This window comes from Vombatus ursinus, unplaced genomic scaffold (assembly GCF_900497805.2).
Source record: "Vombatus ursinus unplaced genomic scaffold, bare-nosed wombat genome assembly UNPS02011369.1, whole genome shotgun sequence".
In the NCBI taxonomy this organism is placed as follows: Eukaryota; Metazoa; Chordata; class Mammalia; order Diprotodontia; family Vombatidae; genus Vombatus; species Vombatus ursinus.
In genome coordinates, this window is record NW_020951147.1 from 4,130,600 (window position 1) to 4,151,309 (window position 20,710).

Genomic DNA, 20,710 nt, shown 5'->3' on the forward strand with positions numbered 1-20,710 from the left:
CCTGAATAAAGTGGGGTTTGATCTGAGTCTTGAAGGAAGCCAGGGATTCTAAAAGGTGGAAGGGAGGAAGGAAGGGATTCTAGGCCCGAAGGGCAGGCCTGCCAGTGCAAAGGTGTGGTTGGATTCCAGAGTGTGTGGAGCCGGAGGACTGAGAGAGGACATTCACTAAGCACTTATTGTGTTCCAGGCACTGTGCTAAGCTCTTGGGTTAGAGATACAACCAAGCAAGACAGCCTCTGCCCTTAAGGAACTTCTATTCTAAGGGCAGAAAACCCATGAAAAAAAAAAAAGGGAATCTGGAAGGCCGGGGGGAAGGGCTTGAGCAGGGATGACCGGGGTTGACATGGTTGGGAAATGTCATAGAGGCTGGACTGTAGGCCAGAAAAGGGGAGAGTTTACCTGTCAAGAGCCCAGTAACCTAGGAGCTGAGTGAAAAGGGGAGTGAAGGTAATGGTTAGAGAGAAGGTGACGTGGCATTGGAGACGTGGCAATGTGTGGAAGTGGTGTTGGAGACCTGGCTGTGGCCAAGAAAAGGCCCAAAGTTCACCTGGGAGGGAGTAGAATGTAAGATTATTGAAAAGTTAGGAAGGGTCCAGACAAACGCCAAACAAAGGATTTTATCTTTGATCCTAGGGGTAATAGGGAGCCATTAAAATTTATTGAATAGGGAAGAGATGTGGTTAAGCCTGTGTTTTAGGAAAATCACTTTGAGAGCTGAGTGGAACATGGTCTGGAGTGGGGAGAGACCCATTAGAAAGTTGTCATCCAGGTGTGAGGTGATGGAGGCCTGAGCTGGGGTGATAGCTGTGTGAGATGTTGATGAGAATAACATTGGCAGCTCATTGGAACTGGGAATGAGCAACAGAGAAGAGTCAAGCGTGACCAACTGAGGTTGCGACTGGGGTGACTGGGAGGATGGTGGGGTCACTGCCGTGTTTCTCAGTCTCTCCCTTCAGGATTTTTACCTGGTGGGCAGACGTGAAATTCAAGCCAGCTTTCTGTTTTCCTTTACTCTGGTGGGGAGGGAATGACAGACCCACACACCAGCCTGGTACGTGGAGAGAGAAAGAGTGTGGTGTGTGTGTATTTTGCCTGCTGTTCTCAGGGCTCATTGACTTAATCAAGACCCATGCTCAGTGAAAATGGGTTCATGCCTGTTAAGGTTCAGCCAAGCTCCCTTTGTATGGGAAAAAAATGAGCCAGAGAGAATCTCCCTGTATGACTGAATCCCCTTGTGATAGATTAAACAGCTTCATAACACAGGCTCGGGAGCTGGCCAGAGACTGATTTTTTTTTCCCCTTATCAATGTAAGTCTGTAGGATAATTGAACCCATTTATCTCTACAGCAAGTTTTCCTTTCATAGGTGGTAATTCAAACATTTTCTGATGAATTTTTCCAGGTGCTAGTCCCTTCCCCACTTGTGGCTTTGTACTTACTTCATCCATTGCCCGTGTTTATTTATCTAGGAACATTTCGTTTCCACTAGTAGAATGAATGTAAGCACCTTGAGGACAGGCTCTGCTTTACTTGTCTTTGTATCCCCAGTGCCTAGCATAGAGCAAGTGCTTAATAAATGCTTGTTGATTGTAACTGTCCCAACTCCCCCCCAGGTGCTAAATAATAATAGTAAAACAGTGACTAACAGATGTGTCAGAATTCAAGCCCTGGTCCAAGAAATCAAGCCTTATGATTTCAAAGGGAGGGGAAGGGAAGGAAGAAAGAGAGGAGGGGAAGGAGTAGAGAGAGGGGGTGGGTAGGGGAGGAGAGAGGCAGAGACAGAGGAAGGGGAGAATGTTGTGTGGAAAGGCAGAGCTGGGGAAAAGGCAGAGTGCTTTCCCAGCTCTCCCTTTCCATGCTGGCTGCCCTGCCCAACCCCCCTTCCTGGCCCTGCTTCCTTGGCAGCCCCTAGTTCTGGTTGGAGAGTCAGTGGTCTTCCAGGGGAAGGACTTTTAGGCTATGACTGTGGAATGCCCTTCTGCCAGCTCACTCTCACCCCTGACCTGTTTTTTTTTTCCTCTCTTATACTGACTTTGCTCAAGGCTTGACCCTCGACCTGAGATTGGATTTGTGGGCAGCAACTTTCTCCTCCCTAAATCGGAGACTAGGGGAGGCCTTCCAGTGGCTGGGAAATCATTGAAAGGGGCTGAACCTGAGGGAGGCAAGTTAGAGACAGAGAGAAACCCCCAGGAAGCCAGCCCTGGGCACTTTGAGGCATCTCTGAAGACTCTTTCTGCCTGCCATGGTAAGTGACTAGGTTTCATAGGTGTATCGGCACCGGGCTGGCATGGGTTTAATGGGCACTGATGTGCCTTAGAGAGACCTGCTGTTTGCTGCTGCCCCCCTTGCCCTCCTGGAGGTTGGCCGTCTGCCAGGGTCTTTGGAGGTGAGAAGGTGAGGGAGTCTTGAGTTGGCAGCAGCTCCTTGGAGGATAAGCATATGTGGGGCAGATGAGCTGATTTATTAGGAGATCTGGGGCAGGGAGAGCTAGGTGCCAAGGAGGTTTCATAACTCTAATAATTCTAGCTAGCATTTATAGAGTGCTTTGTATCCCAGCTGAGGATGATCTGTCCTGAAATCTGGGCCTCAGAGTACCAGGAGATGCCAGGTTAGTGGAGACAAGAGGAAGCTTAGGGAGTGGGGGGTCCCCAAAGTTCTGTGTGACTCTTCATGTTGTAGCCTTATCAGGCAGCCAGTGGTCCCCTGACCCTAATATGGCCTACGATAGTGACTCTTTGTCCAGTTACCCTGTGAATCCAGGGTAGGAAGCCGAGGAAAGCATGTGAAAGGCCTTCCCGAAAGGAGAATGGTTTTATCTTGTAGAATCACAGGTGGTGCAGAAGTTACACAGCTACTTAGGGCTGGTCAGTCCCCAAGTCTAGTTTCCTTCACCAGAGGTAGTGGCACATGGGCAGCTGGAAAACCAAGTGAGCTGTCTGAATTGTCCCCACCGCTCCGACCTCGAGGGGGAAGAAAAGAAAGAAAGGCAAAAGACGCCGCCTTGTCCTGGCTCACTCCGGGGAAGAAGAAGCTGATAAGGGCTTTTAAAAAGCTTTCTCTTTGTCTCCAACTCCAGATGAACCTGCCTTTCCTGGGAGAACTGGAGGAGAGAATGTGGTGGGGCCCAGGGCAGGAGCGCCGGATCGCTGGGGCAGGACAGACAAGTGGGGCACCTGGAGGCTTGTTTCATGCACCTTTTCCTGTCCAGCAAGGTTATAACCTCCCCGAAGGCAGGGCCCGTGCTTATGTGACTCTTCCGTGATGCCTGTCACTATCGTTTGTCAAAGGCAAAGGATTTAGAATGAGGAAGGACTTCCAAAGTCATTCATTCAGTGGTCTCCCTCTCATTTTACAAGTAAGGAAACTGAGGCCCAGAGAAAAGTGACTTCCCAGGGTCACCTAGGGAGTGGGGGAGCATGAGTAGCGCCTTCCCCATCCCGGACAGACAGCATGAAGGGAAGGGTTTCCTAATATTGTTCATTCCTGCTCTGTGTCCTTCTGACTCTTATCTGACTCTTGTCATCTGCTGTGTCCTGGCTCAGGTGCCCAGACTCCGAGCATTGTTATTTTGGGGGTGTAGCCCCCATGCATGACATCTGCAGCTCCATGAATTGTATCCCCCCTGGGATGGGTTTCCCACCTATCCTTCCAGTCACATTCGCCAAACCTGGGCCTTTCTGACTCCATCCCCGTCTCCAGTACCTCTCTTACCCCCTGGACCGACACGCACATTCTCTAGGCTTTTCCATTTCCCTTGGTCTTCTGTCAGTCCCCAACCTGACTGTGGATTTCTTGGTGGCAGAGGACCCTTTGTGCCCTCCCTAAGCACCGAGTAACCTGACACTCAGATTGGACTGAGGCATTTGACTTTTAGAAGGTAGTTGGGGTTGTAGGTACTAGGGAGAAAGGGTCAAGTGGCAGCCTCTAAAAGGCTTGGTAGGCTAGCTGTGTGACCCTGGGCAAGTCACTTAACCCCAATTGCCTAAAAATAAATAAATAAATAAATAAATAAAAGGCTTGGTAGGGGGAGAGGCTGGAAGAGAAGAATCGCTTTGAACAGGTAGAATTTCCCTTAGGAGAAAGGCAGTGACTTCTTTGCCCTCGGGAACATCCCTTAATAATAACTTCGTTGATCTGGTTGCACCTAATTCTCCAGAATTAATTCTCTAATTCTTGTACATCAAAAGCTTTTTCCTGTTCTTTGAGTGATCCTTGTCTGTGGGCTTGGGGGGGGGGCTGCCTTGGGGACCATTTCCCACCTGCTGATTCCTCGAAAAGTTAGACCCCAGACTGAAAGCCTAACTCTTCACCTCTTTCATTCTGGTGAGATGCCAGCAAAGAGCAGCTATGCTGCGGTTTCCTTCGCTGCTCCCCATCCAGCAGCCTGTGACATCCCATCGTCCAGAACCCCCCCTAAACGCCCAAGCTTTCCTCCAGAACAGCCTGTCCACCTTGGCTCTCTTTAACGTGGACTCTCGCTCCAAAGATGCCGAGGCCTTCTGTCCTGGCTCTGCCCAAGCCTCTCCCGTCTGAAGGGAAAGCCCTTGTGGAGGGTCTTGAAGACCTTCCTCCAGAGCGCCTTACTTGGTTCCCAATAGTGTAGCTCTTCAGTTCTCTCTCATCCTGTCCATGTGACCTGCCCACCTCCCAGCAGCGGGTAGAACACGGAGGGGGTGACCAAGGCCTGCCCTCAGCAGGTCCACGTTGGAGTCATGGAAAGAGTGCCCCCTGACCTGGCCCACACGTGGCCCTCTGCACCTCCAAAACTGGGATGTGAGGTTCAGGGGCTTGTGAGGAAGTTGAAAAGGCTGCAGAAATGGGGCTGCATTGAATGTGTTTCATTTAGGCCTGGCCTGTAGTAGGGGAGAATTGGGGATTCTTTAGCTGGGATGCCTGCCCTTGGTTCCTCCTCTGCAAGCTTCAGGTGGGGCCAGGAGCTCGAAAGGAGACCTGCTCAGCTCCTAAGTCACACAAGCTGCTGCTCCTTCCAGGCTGGCTCCTTGCTCAGTGCCCAGGACGGGCCCGAGACGGCTCCTTGCTTTGGACTGCACAGGTCCTCTTCCTTGGCCACCTGGGATCTGTGACTGGGAGCTGGCCCCTGCACTCTCCGCTACGTTAGGCCCTTCTGTGTTGGGTCTGGGCCTCCTCTGTGTCCTGGGGCAGACGTGCTCTCTGCAAACGGAGAGCTTCCTGTGTCTGTCTCGCCCCTGGCCACACTCCATCTCCAGGGTCTGAATATCTCTGTCATTTCCCTCTCCTGGCCTGGGCTAGAAAAATGACCGACTGTGATTTTTTTCTTCGATTTTTCAATCGTGATTCTGTCTGGTGAGTTTTCTAGATCTTCAGAGGAGTTATGGGCGGGGGGGATCTCAACATACTCCCTGCTCCTCTGCTGTCTTGGCTTCCCCACATCATGACTTGAATTTGCTTTCTTTAAACATTTTATTGATCTATTTTTATATCAACTACATCTCTGGATATATTCCTTCCCCTCCCCTACTCAGTGAGCCATCCCTTGTTTAAAAAACTACAAGGAAGAAAAAGGAGAGGGAAAGGCAATTTAGTAAAACTACCCGACACTTCAACCAGTCTGTCGGTCCATGCAGCGTTCCATGCCTCTGCCCTGGGAAGGAGGCTTACTCATCTCTTGTCTTGGACAGAGCTTGGCCCTGGCACTGACGTGATGTAAAGCAGTGGTGAGTGGGTAGTGTTTAATGAGAAAGCAAAAAACCTGTAAGAGGAGGGGTCTATGTCCCTGACTAGCTGTTGGAAGGAATGGGAGAAGTAATGGCAAAGGGAGGTGTCTGGAGGATATGGAGATGTGCAGAATGTGGCTGGAGGGAGGGTAGACTGAGGCATGAGTCGCCTGTAGTGGTGAGTGAGCCACAGCTGACTTAAAAAAGGGAAATAGACGTTTGAAAATCCAGCTGCCAGATTCTGTTCAGTTATTTCATTTTAGCCGAGGACGAGTTCAGATCCCTGATTCTCAAGTAGCTGGAGTTACTTGGTGGGACAGGCCTTGGGAGAGAAGTTGTCAGATTCCCAGGCCTAATTTGAGAGAAGGCTCTGCTGCCCGCATTGAAGGTGAGGACAGGAGGACAGTGGGCCCCATGAGGCCGCCTTGTGGCCTGGTTCTCCCCAGGTTCCTGCAGGCTCGTCACCACTGAATTCATGCCCTGGGCTCTTCTCACATACTCAGTATTTAGGGAAACAGTTTGTCCAGAGAACAAAGTTTTCCCACTGAGCAAAGTTCAGAATTTACTTCTGTGTTTGGGATGTTGGTTTCTGGGAGAATCGTACTGGTGGCCCCCGCCTGCTATGGGAGGAGAGCCACACCCTCTTTCTGGGAAGAAGAATTAAATATGTAGTAGCCAGAGTGCAGAGCACTTCTGATCTCACCCGGGAAGCCTGGGACACAAGGCCCCACCTGGCAGCTCCCTGGCTTGCCATGCTGAGAGGGTCTGTCCACAATCTGTGGCCTGGAGAGCTGTCCTTGCTCAGTTTGCCTCAAGGGTGCTCAGCCCAAGGAGTGCCTTTCTCCAGTTCTCATCCATTTATTAAATGCTTGTTAACGCTGGGAGGACATCTCGGCTTTCATAGCAAGTCACACCTTCTGACACTAGTCCTGATCGGAAATTCAATTCAAAGACTAGGCTAAGGGAGAAAAGAAGGTTTCTCACGGGGCATACTGCAGCTGCCTTCTTCCAGCCCCGTGGCCTGTCCCCTTCTCCCAATGATGAGCTCTTCCATTTTGAGGAAGGGCCCAGACCAGCCATCCCCTATTCTCTGGACTGTGCCATTGATGCCCCTGTGTGGGCATTAGAATGTTAGCTCCCTGAGGGCAGCGATGGGCTTCCTTTTGCTTATATTTCTATCTCAGCACAGTGCCCAGTTCATTTTAAGTGCTTAAGAAACTCTGGTTGACTTAAGGGGTAATGAAACTGACTGGAATTTGGGCCTGCGTTTTCTCATCTATAATGTGGAGGAGGGGAGCCAAGCTGGGCCATCTCCTTCCAAAATGCTTGCAGTCCCCACACCTTCAAGCGTCTGTTTGCGGCCTCCAGATGCAAACCACAGGAGTCCGGAGAAAGGCTTCGCCAGCCTTCCTTGTTGGGAGTCACTCAAACCCAGACCAGCGATCGCAGAAGAGAGTGCTTCTTTTGGCTTTGTCCCTCCTGGTTCCTGCCGCCAGCCTTGCACGGGCAGGGCCTGGCAGGCCTCTCCGTGGGCTCGTCTGGATTGGGAGCGGCCTCGTCTCTGCCCTGTTCTTGTCAATTAGACCCCACTGCTAAAAGAACTTGTCTTTTATTCCGCAGGAAGCCCTTTTCTTTTTGCAATCTCCCTCTGCTTCCCAAATAAGTCTCTTTTGTGAAAAAATTGAAGGTGTGATTTCACACAAAGAAATACTGTTTACAGCAGTAATTCTCAGTTGCTCAACGTGTGCAGCTCGAGCCAGTTGACTAGGATTCATCCCGAGGAGTCCCAGGGCCGTGGCCTGGGAGGGGCCCTCACAATCGGACCCTTTGCTGCAGCCCAGGGGGCCAAATGAAGCTAGCCCCTGTGGACGCCGCACTGCCTCCTTCCACCTGCTCCTCTGTCTGGCCAGACGTTTTACTTAACAGTTACCTTCAGTCTTCTTTGGTGCAGCCTCAACCTGCCCCGTCCCCTCGGTGCCCTCTCTGGTAGCCCAGTACATCTGGGGGCATGAGTTTGAGCTGAGAGCCCTGCATCTCGGAGCTAGTCCACGGTCAGCAGGCTCAAAGCTGGGCTCTTCCTAGCTATCAAAAGAGGAGATGCCTGGGGGCCTACTACCCTGGAAGACCGAGGTTGGAGTAGATCCCAATGTCCTGAGCCCCGCCTTCCCCTCCTGGAGACTGGGCGTCCTGGTACTGGGCATCCTCCTCTTCCCTGGGCTGGTGAGAGTTTGCAGACTGTTAGTCCTTGGGAGGCTAAGAGCCTTTTTCAGTCATTTTTCAGTTGTGTCTGACTCTCCATAACCCCTTCGGGGTTTTCTTAGCAAAGGTCCTGGAGGAGTTTACCATTTCCTTCTCCAGCTCATTTTATAGATGAGGAACTGAGGCAAACAGGGTTAGGTGACTTGCCCAGGGTCACACGGCTGCAAAGTATCTGAGGCTGGATTTGAGGGCCCTGTGCTCTCATCTGCTGCACCACCTTGCTGCCCTGTGCCTCTTCGCTGCCCCTGGCATCTACTGGCACTCTGGAGGGTGAGTGTTTCGCGGGCCCACGGGAGAGACTGCCTCAACGATGTTCTTGCAGGGCAGAGACACGAGCCCTCCAGCCGCTGGGCCCGACTTTGGCTCCTCAACCAACAGAGAGCACCATTTAAGCGCCTGGAGCTGAATTACTTAGTGCTGAGCCCAGCAGCGCCTTGGGCCTTGTGTTCTGAGGCAGGCCCATCCCTTAGCTCCAGCAGCTGTTGGAGGAGAATTCAAATCACCAAATCTAAGAGCTGGAAGGACCTCGGAGACCCTTTAGGGTCCAGCCCGTGCATGAGTGGACCCCCCCATAAAGTGCCGGGCAAGGGGTCAGCCCAGCGTGCTGGCAGCGAGCAGGGAGGGGACGGCTGAGCTGCCTGGCTCTCTGACTCCCTCCACGGTGAGTCCGCAGTTGCGCTCTCCCTCTGCCTCGCAGCTGAGGCCACGTGCTGGCGGCCCCCTCTTTTCCCCTCTTCATCTTAAGATGTTGGGATCTCTCCTCAGTCTCTGATCAGGAGGAGGCCATTGTTGCCAAAGCCAAGCCCGCGTGTGCTCTCGATCCCATCTCCCGTCTCCTTCACTGATTCTGCCCGTCTGTCCGTCCCTCCCCTGCTGCCTACAAACCAGCCTCCCGGCCTCCCTTCTCGAGCGCATCCTTCACCTCTGGCGTGTCTTTTTAATTTTTATTTTGAGTTCCAAATTCTCTTCCTCCCTCCCCCTCACCATTGAGAAGGCAAGCAGGGCGGTACCGATGATACCCACGACATGCTTCCCGACGTCCGTCACACCATCTCCGAGGCTCCAGACTGACCGCTTTTGAGTGCCCTTGGCTTTTCCCTGCTGTCAGGATGGTGTCAGCCCCGTGGCCAGGCCGGATAGGAACACTGATCAAAGGAGATGGAGCTTGGAGAAAAGAAGGCTTAGAGGGGAGGTAGGGGCCCCCAGACTGCTCTGGACTCAGGGTCGCCAGCTGGCCGTCCTCTGGCATCGCGTGGCCTGGGGTGAGGGGAGCTTAGAGCCCCTAGAGACAGGCAGAAGTTTGGTGTTTCACCAAGACAGCTGCCAAGGATGGAGGTCGTGGGCAAATAATAACCCCTTTCTGGGTCTCAGTTTCCCCCTCTGTTCAATGAGGGGTGGAACTTAGTCTTTTTCAGCTACAAATGCCCAGGCAGGTGAGTGCAGGGGGGGTGGGGGGCTGCCGCTGCCAAGGGGGCCGCCATTGCTTCTTGTGAGCACTTGGTGGCACTGTTGGCCCTGAAATCCCCCCTGCTCTGCCAAGGCTGGGGCTGAGCCTGGGATCTGAGCTTCCTTTTCCTCTGGCTTACTCTGCCAGGCGTGACTCCAGATCTGTGCTCGTCTCCAGCCCCTGTCCCCCTGTCCCCCGTCCCCATGCCCCCTGGGCGGTGGCAGGGATGACACCCTATAATGGAGCACTAATCCGTGGGGCCACAGCCAGGGTATGGGCGCCCACTATTGACTCTTGGTAGCACAGGAAGTGGTCAGTTAGGAGGAGTTTGGGGGTGTGTGTGTGTGTGTGTGTGTGTGTGTGCGCGTGTGCGCGCGCACATGCATCCATGTGCATGTGTGTGCTTGTGTGTGCATGTGCTCGTGGACGTGTGTGCGTGCACATACGTGTGCGTGTGTGTGCTTGTGTGTGCATGTGCTCGTGGACGTGTGTGTGTGTGTGTGTGTGCACCCTACAGTGGAGGCCTGGGGGAGGCCAGGCTTTGCTGTCTGTTTTGGGGAGCTAGAGCCAGTTAGCTCTTCATACTGTCTCCTCCTTTATACAAGAGGCCTTCCCACCCTTTATCACATTTGACTGCTACGATCCCTGGAGCTGGGCTCAGTGCAACCTGTGACATCGAGAAGAGGAAATAGGCATTTCAAAAGAGAAGGACCCCTTCAAGGGGAGAAGGAGACGTGGATGTGTGGCACCTGAGCATATTACACTAGACAGCCAGATGACAGCGAGGGGCTCCGAGAGGCCGAGGGGAAGAGAGACGGAGCTGGGGGCCGAACAATGCTGTATGGGGAGCAGTGAGTCTACTTGGAGTGCAATGGAGACTGTGCAAAGTGGATGAATAGGAAATGACTTGTTTGCTTTTCTTACTTTCAAAGCCGTGGTGCTTCTCTGTGCTTCTTTCTGAACACCCTCTTCTGCTCTTTTCTGGGCATTTGAAAACGTTTTATTGGCCCTCAAAAGAAAGGAAGAAAGAAGGAAACCCTCGAAACCCATAAGCATAGGTGAGCAAACAGATGGCTGGGGTGGTTCTGGCCAGACACCTGCTGTCTGTCCCTTCAACTCAAAGCGGGTGTGGTTCTCCATCGGTCCTCTGCCGACGTGCCACTCGCTGCATCATTGAGTCATTGAATCTTCTGAGACTGCTCGTCATTGGTTCCAAGTCCTGTAGTCTGTGCCAGCCTGGATTCCCTGACATGGTGTCTTTCATGTGGAATAATACTCCGCCACATTCCCATGCTGCAGTTTGTTTGGCTGTTCCCTTATTGTCTAAAAGGCCATCTAAGCCCTCCCTCCCCCCACTGAGATTCAGGGTCTTTTCTTCCTCTTTGAATCTAGTAGGTGCTCAATAAAGGTAGTTGATTGACTGATTATGCCCACCCAACATCAGCTCCCCTCTGAGCTACGTCCTCCCTGTTTTCTTGTTGATTTTGGTATGTTTCTATAGCAAACTCTGTGTGTGTGTATGTGTGTGTGTGTGTGTGTGTGTGTGATATATATGTTCAACCTTTCCTTGTCCATTAAAGATGAGTGAGCTTCATCGGACGCCCATGCCATCACCCCTTCCTCCATGTTGGGGTCTTCTCATACACCCCAGTTGTCAGAAATACCAAGCTCCATCCCTTTCGTCCACCTTCTACACAAATGTATTCCTTTTACCATCTTTTTTTGCCCGCTGGTTCTAATAGATCGGGGCAGTTTTCATTTCAAGATTCCTGAAATATAATATCCAGGCTTTTAAAAAACCATGGTTTTCAGGGAGTTTAATGATTCTTTTTTCTTTTTTCTTTCTTTTTTTGGGGGGGGGGTTGGACAGTGGGGTGAAGTGACTTGCCCAGGGTCACACAGCTAGTAAGTGTTATGTGTCCGAGGCCGCATTTGAACTCAGGTCCTCCTGACTTCAGGGCCTGTGCTCTATCCACTGCACCACCTAGCTGCCCCAAGTTTAATGATTCTTAAATGAGCTGTCCTTGATCTTCTTTCCAGATTGATTGTTTTCGATATGAGATATCTTAGATTTTTTTCCCTAACTTTTCAGTCTTTTGATTTTGTTAGACTCTTTCTTGCTGTCTTGAAGAGTCGTTGATTGCTGTCTGGTCAGTTTTAAAGGTGTCCTTTTCTTGGATCAGGTTTACCACTTTCTCTTCTGAGCTATTGATTCTCCTTCCAATTAGTTCATCTAGAACAGGGCTTCTTCAAGCTATCTGGGGTCTGTGAACGTGTTGTTTTTTGTTTGTTTTAACTGTTTTGATAATTGTATTTTGGTACCCTCGGTTTCCTTTGTAATCCTGTTTTTTGTGTTGAAAATCGTTTTTTCTGAGCAGGGGTCCAGAGGCTTGAGCAGACTGCCCAAGGGGCCCAGGACGTAAAAAAGAGCTCTGGAACTTGTATTTCACGAATTTGTCTCCCGCTTCATCTGGTCTAGGTGTTCATGTTGTTCTTATGGAAAATCATTTTTTTTTTTTTACTCTGAGTCTCTGTTTGCAGTTACTTGTTTCTTCTTTTGAGGATCTCTACATCTAGAATAATTTTTAATACTAGTCAATGTTTTTTTTGATTTACAGCTTTAATACTTAAACTGAGAGTTTGAGGCAGGGCCAAGCTTCGACACTTACTGTGCTTTTGGGTGGGGTGGTTGACCCTGCCTGGTGTCCCCTGGTACCCTTCACAGTGACCCTCCATTTCTGAGGTTAGGCCCTCCCACCCCACTCTAGGGTTCAGAACACTGGATCTTCCGGGGCCCCCCCTGCCACCTCAGGGCAGAGGATTAAGGACCTCAGAGCCTCTAGTCTGAACAGGGCTCCCAAGCCTCAAGCCCTGGGGCTTTCTTGGGGAAGCTCTATGCTTCTGCTGCCTCAAGGCTACATGTGTCCCTGAACTGTCTCTGGTCCAGTTTGGAGGCTGCCCTCCACTTGGTCAGTTTTTCCCTTTCCTGTTGCCCTTAGAATTTTAACTGACCTCTTTGGATATAAGAATCCCTTACTCTAGTTTCTCATTGTAATTTGTGATCATTGATCTGATGTGAGTTCCAGGGTTTGGCTGGAGTAGGTGGGTGGGAGCTGGGCAGCTTACCACTGGTCCAGCTGCCATCTTGGCTGGAAATCCCTTAAAGATCTTTGAGAAGGGAAGTGACATGATCAGAACTGGTTTTTTTTCCCCTTAATTCAGTTTTATTTTATTTTCAGGTCTGTGTTATCTCCATCCCTCCTATCCGCTCATTCTCCTCCAGCCGCCCCTCCCCACCCCCCCAGCTTGAGAAAGCAAGGGAAAAAAAACCCCTTGTAAGCATGTATAGTCAAACAAAACAAATCCCGGCTTCGGCCATGTCCGAAAACCCGGTATGCATCAGTCTGCACTCTGCTTCTGTCAGCTCTATCTGGAGATGGGTGGGCAACATATTTCATCGGGAATTGTGGTCCTTGAGTTTGATTAGGGTTTCTAAGTCTTTCAAAATGGTTGGTCTTTACAATATTATTGTTATCATATAAATCACATTTCCTTTTTTAAAAATCTTTTTGGATACTTGTGCAGTTTAAGTTGCAAACAATTTCTGTAACAAATTGTTTTTAACCAAATCATGTCTTGTAAACTGTTCATAGAAAACCCAGGGATAAAATGACCTCTTCGTTGTGGAAGACCTTCATTTACATTATTGTTACAATAGAAAATACAGAAGGTAGAGGATGACTGAAAAGACTAATGCAATATTAAATTCAGATCTATGGCTCTTACAGCTACTTAAAACATGGTTTTAAAAACAAAACCCAACATTTTTCATTTTGTATCAGTTCATACAAGTCTTCCCAAATTTCTCTAGAACCATCCCCTTCATTTCTTGCAACCTAATGGCATTCTGTTGCTTTCATATACTTGTTCAGCCATTCCCCATTCAAAGGGCACCTTCTCATTTTCCAGTTCTTTGCAAATACAAAACAAGCTACTATAAATATATTTGACCATATAGGTTTCTTTCCTCTTTATCTCATTGGGTCATAGACCTTGTAGTGGTATCGCTGGATCAAAGGGTATGCACAGTTTTGGGGGCAAAGTTCCAGATTACTTTACAGTTTTACCAACAGTGCGTGTTTTCCTACAGGCCCTCCAGCATTTGTCATTTTTCTTTTTTTGTCAGCTTTGCCAGTCTAATGGGCTGTACCAGTTTGATGGTGGGGTACCACCTGAGGTGATACCTCAGAGTTGTTTTAATAATCATTTCTCTAATTATTATTTAGAGTTTTTTTATATGGCTATTGATAGCTTAGATTTCTTCCTCTGAAAGCTGCCTTTGTCTTCTAACCATTTATCAATTGGGAGATGACTCTTTTAAATTACAATCAATTCCCTATGTATCTGAGAAATGAGACTTTTATCAGAGAAACCTGTGGTAAAGATTTCCCCCATTCGCCTTCAACTCTTCTCATTTTAGCTGAATTGGTTTTGTTTGTGCAAAAACTTTTAAATTTGTTTTTGTTTTTCTTTCACTTAATAGTGTTTTATTTTTTTCCAATTACATGCAAAGATAGTTTTTAACATTCACTTATATAAGATTTTGAGTTCCAAATTTTTTTCTCCCTCCTGCCCCACTCCCCTCCCAAGACAACATGCAATCTGATAAAGGCTATATATGTACAATCATATTAAACATATTTCCACATTAGTCATATTGTGAAAGAAGAATCAGAACAAAAGGGAAAAACCATGAGAAAGAAAAAAAAAAGAGAAAATAGTATGCTTTGATCTGCATTCAGACTCCATAGTTCTTTTTGTGGATGTGGATAGCATTATCCATCCTGAGTCCCTTGGAATTGTCTTAGGTCCTTGCATTTCTGAGAAGAGCCAAGTCTGTCAAAGTTGGTCATAGCACAATGTGGCTGTTACCGTGTGCAATGTTCTCCTGGTTCTGCTCACTTCACTCAGCATCAGACCATACAAGTCTTTCCAGGTTTTTCTGAAGTCTGCCTGCTCATCATTTCTTATGGAACAATAGTATTCCATTACACTCATATACCACAACTTGTTCAGCCATTCACCAGTTGATGGGCATCCCCTCAATTTGCAGTTCTTGGCCACCACAAAAAGAGCTGCTATGAATATTTTTGTACACGTGGGTCCTTTTCTCATTTGCGTGATCTCTTTGGGATACAGCCCTAGAAGTGGTATTGCTGGGTCAAAGGGTATGCACATTTTTGTAGCCCTTTGGGCATAGTTCCAAATTGCTTTCCAAAAGCTTTTTAATTTTAAGTAATAAAAATTGCTCATCTTAACTCTTTGTGAACCCATATCTCTCTTTTGGGTCATGGCAGGATTTCCTCTGTCTCTAGACGGTTTCCTCCTTGTTCTTTTAATCTGCTTTTGCTAGCACCCTTCGTGCCTAAATCATGTACTCACTTGGAGCTTATCTTGTTATATGGTATGAGCTGTTGCTCTCCTACCTAATTTCTACCAGACTGCTTTCCAGTTTTCCCAGTAGTTTTTGCCGCGTAGTGAGTTCTTGCCCCTTTGGGCAGCCGTTGGGTTTATCAGATGCAGGTTACCGATCTCATTTGTCACAGTATGTTGTGTTCCTGATCTGTTCCACTGATCGGCCTCCCCATTTCTTACCCAAAATGTTTTGATGATTGTGGCTTTGTAGTATGGTTTGAGATCTGGTACTGCTAGGCCCTCTTCCTTCCCACTTTTTTTCCCCTCCAGATCAATTTGGTTACTATTTTTTCTGGTTCTATAAAGTAATCGTTTGATAGTCTGATTGCTATGGCACTGAGTAAGTAAATGACTTTCAGTAGTAGTCATATTTGATATTGGCTTCGTGTACCCCTGAGCCATTAGCATTTCTCTCCTTATTGAGATCTGCCTTATTTGCTTGTGTTTATTTTGGCCAGAACTGTTTTAAGAAGACGCATTTGATGGCTGCACGGAAGATAGACAGCTGTGGAACTTGTCAGGATGTAGCAGGAGTCAGGCCAGGCAGGCAGGAGAGGCCCCAGTTAGACGGAGGCCAGCCGGGGCTCTCCACCTGGGATCGATGAATTAAAAAAAAAAATTGACACCTCTAATGTTTCCTTGGTAATCCGAAGTATCATACATCTGACATTACTCTGAATAAAAGTCATACTCACTAGCATTACTCTAGCGCGTTATACATGTGACCTCAACTGGTCCTCACCATGACCCTGTGAGAGGTACCTTGGTTATCTTCATTGTACAGATGGTTCAGATGGGCACAGGGGGCTATGGCCGTGAAGGGGCTGAGGCAGGATTCCACCCGAAATCTTTCTGATTCCAGGGCACCATCCAGGGTCCTGGAGAAGGGCTCCCTCAGTTTCCCCAGACCACCAAAGAGGCCCTTGACCAAACAGGTGAAAAACCCCTGGTGAGGCAAATGGAGGAGTTAGGTCCATTTTACAAATGAGGACATTCTGGAGCAGAGTTTGTGACTTGGCCAAGGTCATACGGATTAATGATGGAGCCAGTTTTCAAATCCAGGTCCCCTTGCTCCCAGTACTTTTTTTCTTCCCCAGACTATGACCCTCAGACTCATCCTTAGCACTCAGGGCCTTCAGGAGAGCAGTGGGAAGTGCCTGGGCTGTAAAACATGTGGGGCTTTATTTTTGACTGACTCTGCTTTTCCTGGAAGTGGACGGAAAGGACCTCGTGGGAGGCTGAGATGTTCGTGCTTTGTTCCTGGAAATTCTAGGTGAAGGAGAGCTTCCAGGCAGGTTCTCGGGCAGCTCTCCCTAAACATCTCCCGTGGGGCTCAGCTCCTGGCTGGAGGACGGGAGGCGAATGCTGGGGGCCCGGCCCGGAGGCTGGAGGGCCCTGACGTGGCTCCTGCCTAGAGGGAGCGGGGACTGCTTTTCAGTGGGAGCTGGCCTTATGGGTACGAGGACTGCCCGCTGATCCTCCCCCAGCTTCAGCCAGTACCCCAGCAGATCAGGGGTTTTCCATCTCCTCTGCAGCTCACCCAGTGGAATCTTCTTTGGGTTTTCTCCATTAGGCCATGGGCTGTCCTCAGTGGACACACCTCACAGACTCTGTTAATTGCCTTCGTGATCTGCCTTTGGCCCCATCTGGGCCTACCACCCACCCACCCATTGTGGTCCTCCCTCCCCCAGCTCGGAGCTCCGGATGCCCCATGATGAGGGGTGAGGACAGGGAGTTGTTCCAGTGGGCCCCATTCTCCTGCTTTTACTCTTGGCTGTGACCCAAACTCTGAGTTGTCTACCAGGCAGCCAGACTTTGAACCCTGGGGCCAGTGGACTCAGGCAGATCAGGAGCTCCTGGTGGGCGAGCCCCAGTGTGCCCCTAGCCCCCAGCCTTCCAAGCAGAGGCAGCTGTGTTGCCTCGTCCTGATTGCCTGGTCCTCAGCACGGGGAGTACATGGTGAAGCTGGTTCCTGCTGGTGGCATGGTCAGGATCTCTTGTGTGGCCCATGCTCTGGGTGGTGTGTGTGCTGTGTGTGTTGTGTGTGTGTGTGTGTTGTGAGTGTGTGTGGGGGTGGTCATCTGCTACCTTATTCATTAGGTCTGCCATCTTCTAGGCTAGGCCTGGGCCTTTAATCTCCAGCACTTTCTCTGTACAATATTATTAAACGTGGAGGCTACAAGGCTCGGGGGGCACGTGTTTGATGTAGGCCTCCTGCCTCAAGTGGGGTGCTGTAGTGTAGACAGCTGGGGTGGCCCTGCTGAGAGTATGTGTGTGTGTGTGTGTGTGTGTGTGTGTGTGTGTGTGTGTGAGTACATGTGTATGGGGGGGTGGGAATGAGCAGGGAGGACAGTGATCTCCAGGGTCCCTCTGAACTCCAACTTCTTGAGCCTGCTGAGGGTTTGCGGGTTGTGAGTGGTGAAGCAGGGTGAAGCCCTTTGGAATCAGTCCTAAGGGTATGGATGGGGGCTGGCAGAGACGCCTCTCGGTCCCTGAGGTTCTGCCTGTAGATGAGCAGGTGCTGACCAGGGAGTACCTTTGTCCCTGCCCGGCCCTACCCTGCTTGACAGGCCTGGACCCTAGTCCTTGATCCAGCTAAGCTTTGTGACGCCGCCCTTGGCTCTGCCTCTCACGCGGCTCAAGCCGGGGCAGCCTGGTTCCGTCTCGGCAGCTTCCATTCAGGGGCTGACCGTCCGTCCAGGCTCCCGAACCGCCTTCCCCTCTGTTCGATCCCGGTCACTACCCCCACCTGCTCTGATTTCTGACCTCAGTGAGCCACTCACTCATTTAGCAAACATTTCCTGCACACACATTCCTATGGTTAAGGCCTGTGCTGCCAGGGAGAATGAAAAGGTGACTGAGTCATGCTGTCTGCCTTCCGTGAGTTTACCGTGGGGTAGGAAAAATGCTACTGAAATAAAGTACCAAGAGAGGCCGTGTAGGAGGGGCCCAGAGCCCTCCAGAGCCCAGATTCAGAGAGGAAAGCCAGCTCTCTTGGAGGAGGGGCTGACTCTGGAGGTCAAAGGGTAAGGGATGGGCCTGGGCTGGGGGCTGTCTGGACAGGCAGCTGGAGGCCAGAGCCTAGAGGGCCTGGATAGAACACAGCAGGGGTCTGAGGGAGCCCTGGACAGTTAGTGAGCAGAGGAGGTGCTGTCATGTGCAGTTGCTTCTTTCTATTGAGACAGTCTGTGCTCAGCCATGGGCGTGGTCAGGGCAAAGCCAGGGTTCTCAGTTGCCAGTGGCTTTCCAGTCCAGCCCAAAGCTGCCCTTCAGAACGGGCAGGGTGGGCCAGCAGGCTGCCCGGGAGGCTGGTGCAATCATTTGGCCTTTTTAAAAATTGAATTTTCTTTTCCTTTCTGTTCTGAAGTCCGTTCCTCCCCTCTCCTCCAGAAAGCAAGAAAAGGAGCTCACACAGGAAAGGCCGCAGCAATGCTGTTGTGTTTCAAAAGCTTGACCGCTGAACACGGAACTTCTTTTGGGATCCTGGCCACAGCTGCAGTAGGGTAGGGCAGGGCAGGGCAGGGTAAGCCTGGTGAGGCCTGGGCTGCTTATTACCAGTGACTTCACCAAGGTCACAAAACAAGTCAGTGAGTATCACCACACACAAACGTGCTCTGGTTTAAATCTCTAAAGGACCAAGGAGGTCAGGGCTCCCCAGCACCTTATAAACTCACCCTGACTTGATTTCTGCCCACAGCTAATAGAGGCATCTTTTCTTCATCCCCCTGGGGCCTGGAAGCTTCCACTCACCTCACCTCCTGGTGCTCTTTGTCCCATTTGGGAGGGAGGGGAAGGCAGGAGGGGAGGAGTGTCTGGCAGAGGAATAAGGTCCCAACTATTGATGTGCTCAGCCTCCCCAGCTTTCCTGGCAGCCAGCCTCCCCCACAAAGAGCCACCAGCACCATTGGGTCAACGCTGGGCCCGGTCTGCCTGTATCCACCAGCCTCACTGTCCCCGAGGCTGATAGGAGCCCGTGGAACCTGCCCCTGAGACTCCCAGGAAAGCAGGCGGGGTAGACCGAGAGCTTCTGGGGTGACATCTCAGCGGCTCCCTCCTTGGGCTCCCCCGTAAAAGAAGGGCACACAGTACGATTCTCCTCCCCCTCGGAGGGCAGCTAGGTGGCCTTGCAGTGGATAGAGCGCTGGGCCTGGAGTTGGGAGGACTTGAGTTCAAATCTGGCCTCCAACACCCTGTTTGCCTCAGTTTCCTCATCTGTAAAATGAGCTGGAGAAGGAAATGGCAAACCAGTCCAGGCTCTTTGCCAGGAAAACCCCAAGTGGGGTCACAGAGTCAGACATGACTGAAAACAACTGACCTCCTCTACCTGGCAAGGGACCATCCCTTCCCCAGTGTGATGGGACAACAAAAGACACAGCAGGGCTGTGAGTGCCATGGACAGGGCCAAAGGCTTGGAATCCGATTTCCTTGTCCCCCAGCGCCCTTTGGATGCGGGCCTAAGCGGATGCACCTTCCGGGGTCTGTGGGGTTGTTGGCCTCCCCAGGGAAGGAAGGGCAGGCCTCGGGTCCAGCGTCGTCCAGTTATTTTACATGTTTGTGGGGCCTAGACTTGTGTCCCTGCTCGAAGTCTTTCTCTGAAGGACCCCTGATGTGGGGGCATAGGGTTAGGGTTAAGGGTTTGCGTTGCAGGTGGGGGGTGAGGCAAGTGGCTTCTGAGGCCCCTTCATCCTCGGAGGTTGGGGGATTCTTGGGCTCCTGGCTTCGGATGCCTTCCCTGGGAGATCGCCTCCAGCTGGCAGGGGGCTTGTCTGTGGAGAGCTGTTTGGGGCTGTCTTCTGTTGGAATGTCAGCTCCTTGTGGGCAGGACCTGTTGCCTTTCTCTGTGTCCCCAGAGTTAGCACTGGCTATGAGGGAGAACTTCATAAAAGCTTGTTGACTTGGGTACTGGAGGTGGGTTTGGAGAGCTGGAAGAGCACGTCTCTTCTGAGATATGGGGAACAGAATCTAGACACCCAGGCATGCTGGGCTTCTAGGGAAGGAGGCACTTGTGGGGAGGTCCTGGAGAGGAGGGAGCCCTGCTGTGGCGAGGACACAAGAGATGTCAGCTCCACGGACCCTTGGAAGTCCAGGAGCCTCCCTGAGTATCAGTTTCCTTATTAGACCCTCTTCCTCTGGGTGGTGGGGGCCAAAAGGAGGGAGGGTCTCAAAAGCATTTTGTAACTGATAAAGTCCACCATGGAAAAAGGGGGCAGCTGGAGAGGTCTCTGGGCTCTGACTGCGGCTTGCCCCCCTCCTCTATGTGAGGATCCAGCCAACAATAAGTGTACCAGGTCCAGAATACACAGTCCCCAGAGATGAATGTCCCCCTTCCCCAATGGTGGAGACAACACGAACAGAGGAAGTCTATCCAGCATCGATCTCAGAATCCATAAGTACAAACCTGTGCAAGGCAGTCAAATACAAGGTCCTCAGGGAGGGCAGCCCAGGGGAGGGCCAGAAAGGCTTCCTGGCAGAGGTAACTCCTGAAAAACAGAGTCAAGGGAGAGAGGGACTGTGGGCGTTCTAGGGCTGGCGGCGTGTACGTGCGTGTATGTATGTGTGCGCGTATGTGCATGTGTGCCTGTGTGTGTGTGTGTGTGTGTGTGTGCGCATGAGGCACAATACTGAGGCCAGTGTGACTGATCAGAGTGGAGCAGGGGGTGGGAGGGTCCGGGAGGCTGCCTGTGCAGGGCTTTAAAAGCAAAACAGACATCTGGATCTTCTCCGGGAAGAGGGGTTCCCAACATGGGGTCTGTGAACTTGTGTTTTAAAACAGTGTTTTGATAACTGCATTTCAACATACCGAGAGTTTCCACTTTATGTAAATTCATATTATG

At 50.7% G+C, this 20,710-nt stretch overlaps 1 protein-coding gene across 3 annotated transcripts in view; it reads left to right on the top strand.

Moving 5' to 3' along the window:
• The window catches only part of PC (pyruvate carboxylase), an 85,356-nt gene that overhangs the window by 36,938 nt on the left and 27,708 nt on the right, over positions 1–20,710 (top strand). Inside the window, exon 2 of one of the 3 annotated variants that reach the window (XM_027856018.1) lies at positions 2,042–2,244. The exons of the other annotated variants lie outside the window; for them this stretch is intronic. Within the exon in view, the coding sequence (XP_027711819.1) occupies positions 2,242–2,244 (3 nt within the window). The 5' untranslated portion in view covers positions 2,042–2,241. The remainder of the gene's footprint in view (positions 1–2,041; positions 2,245–20,710) is intronic. 3 annotated transcript variants of the gene reach the window in all.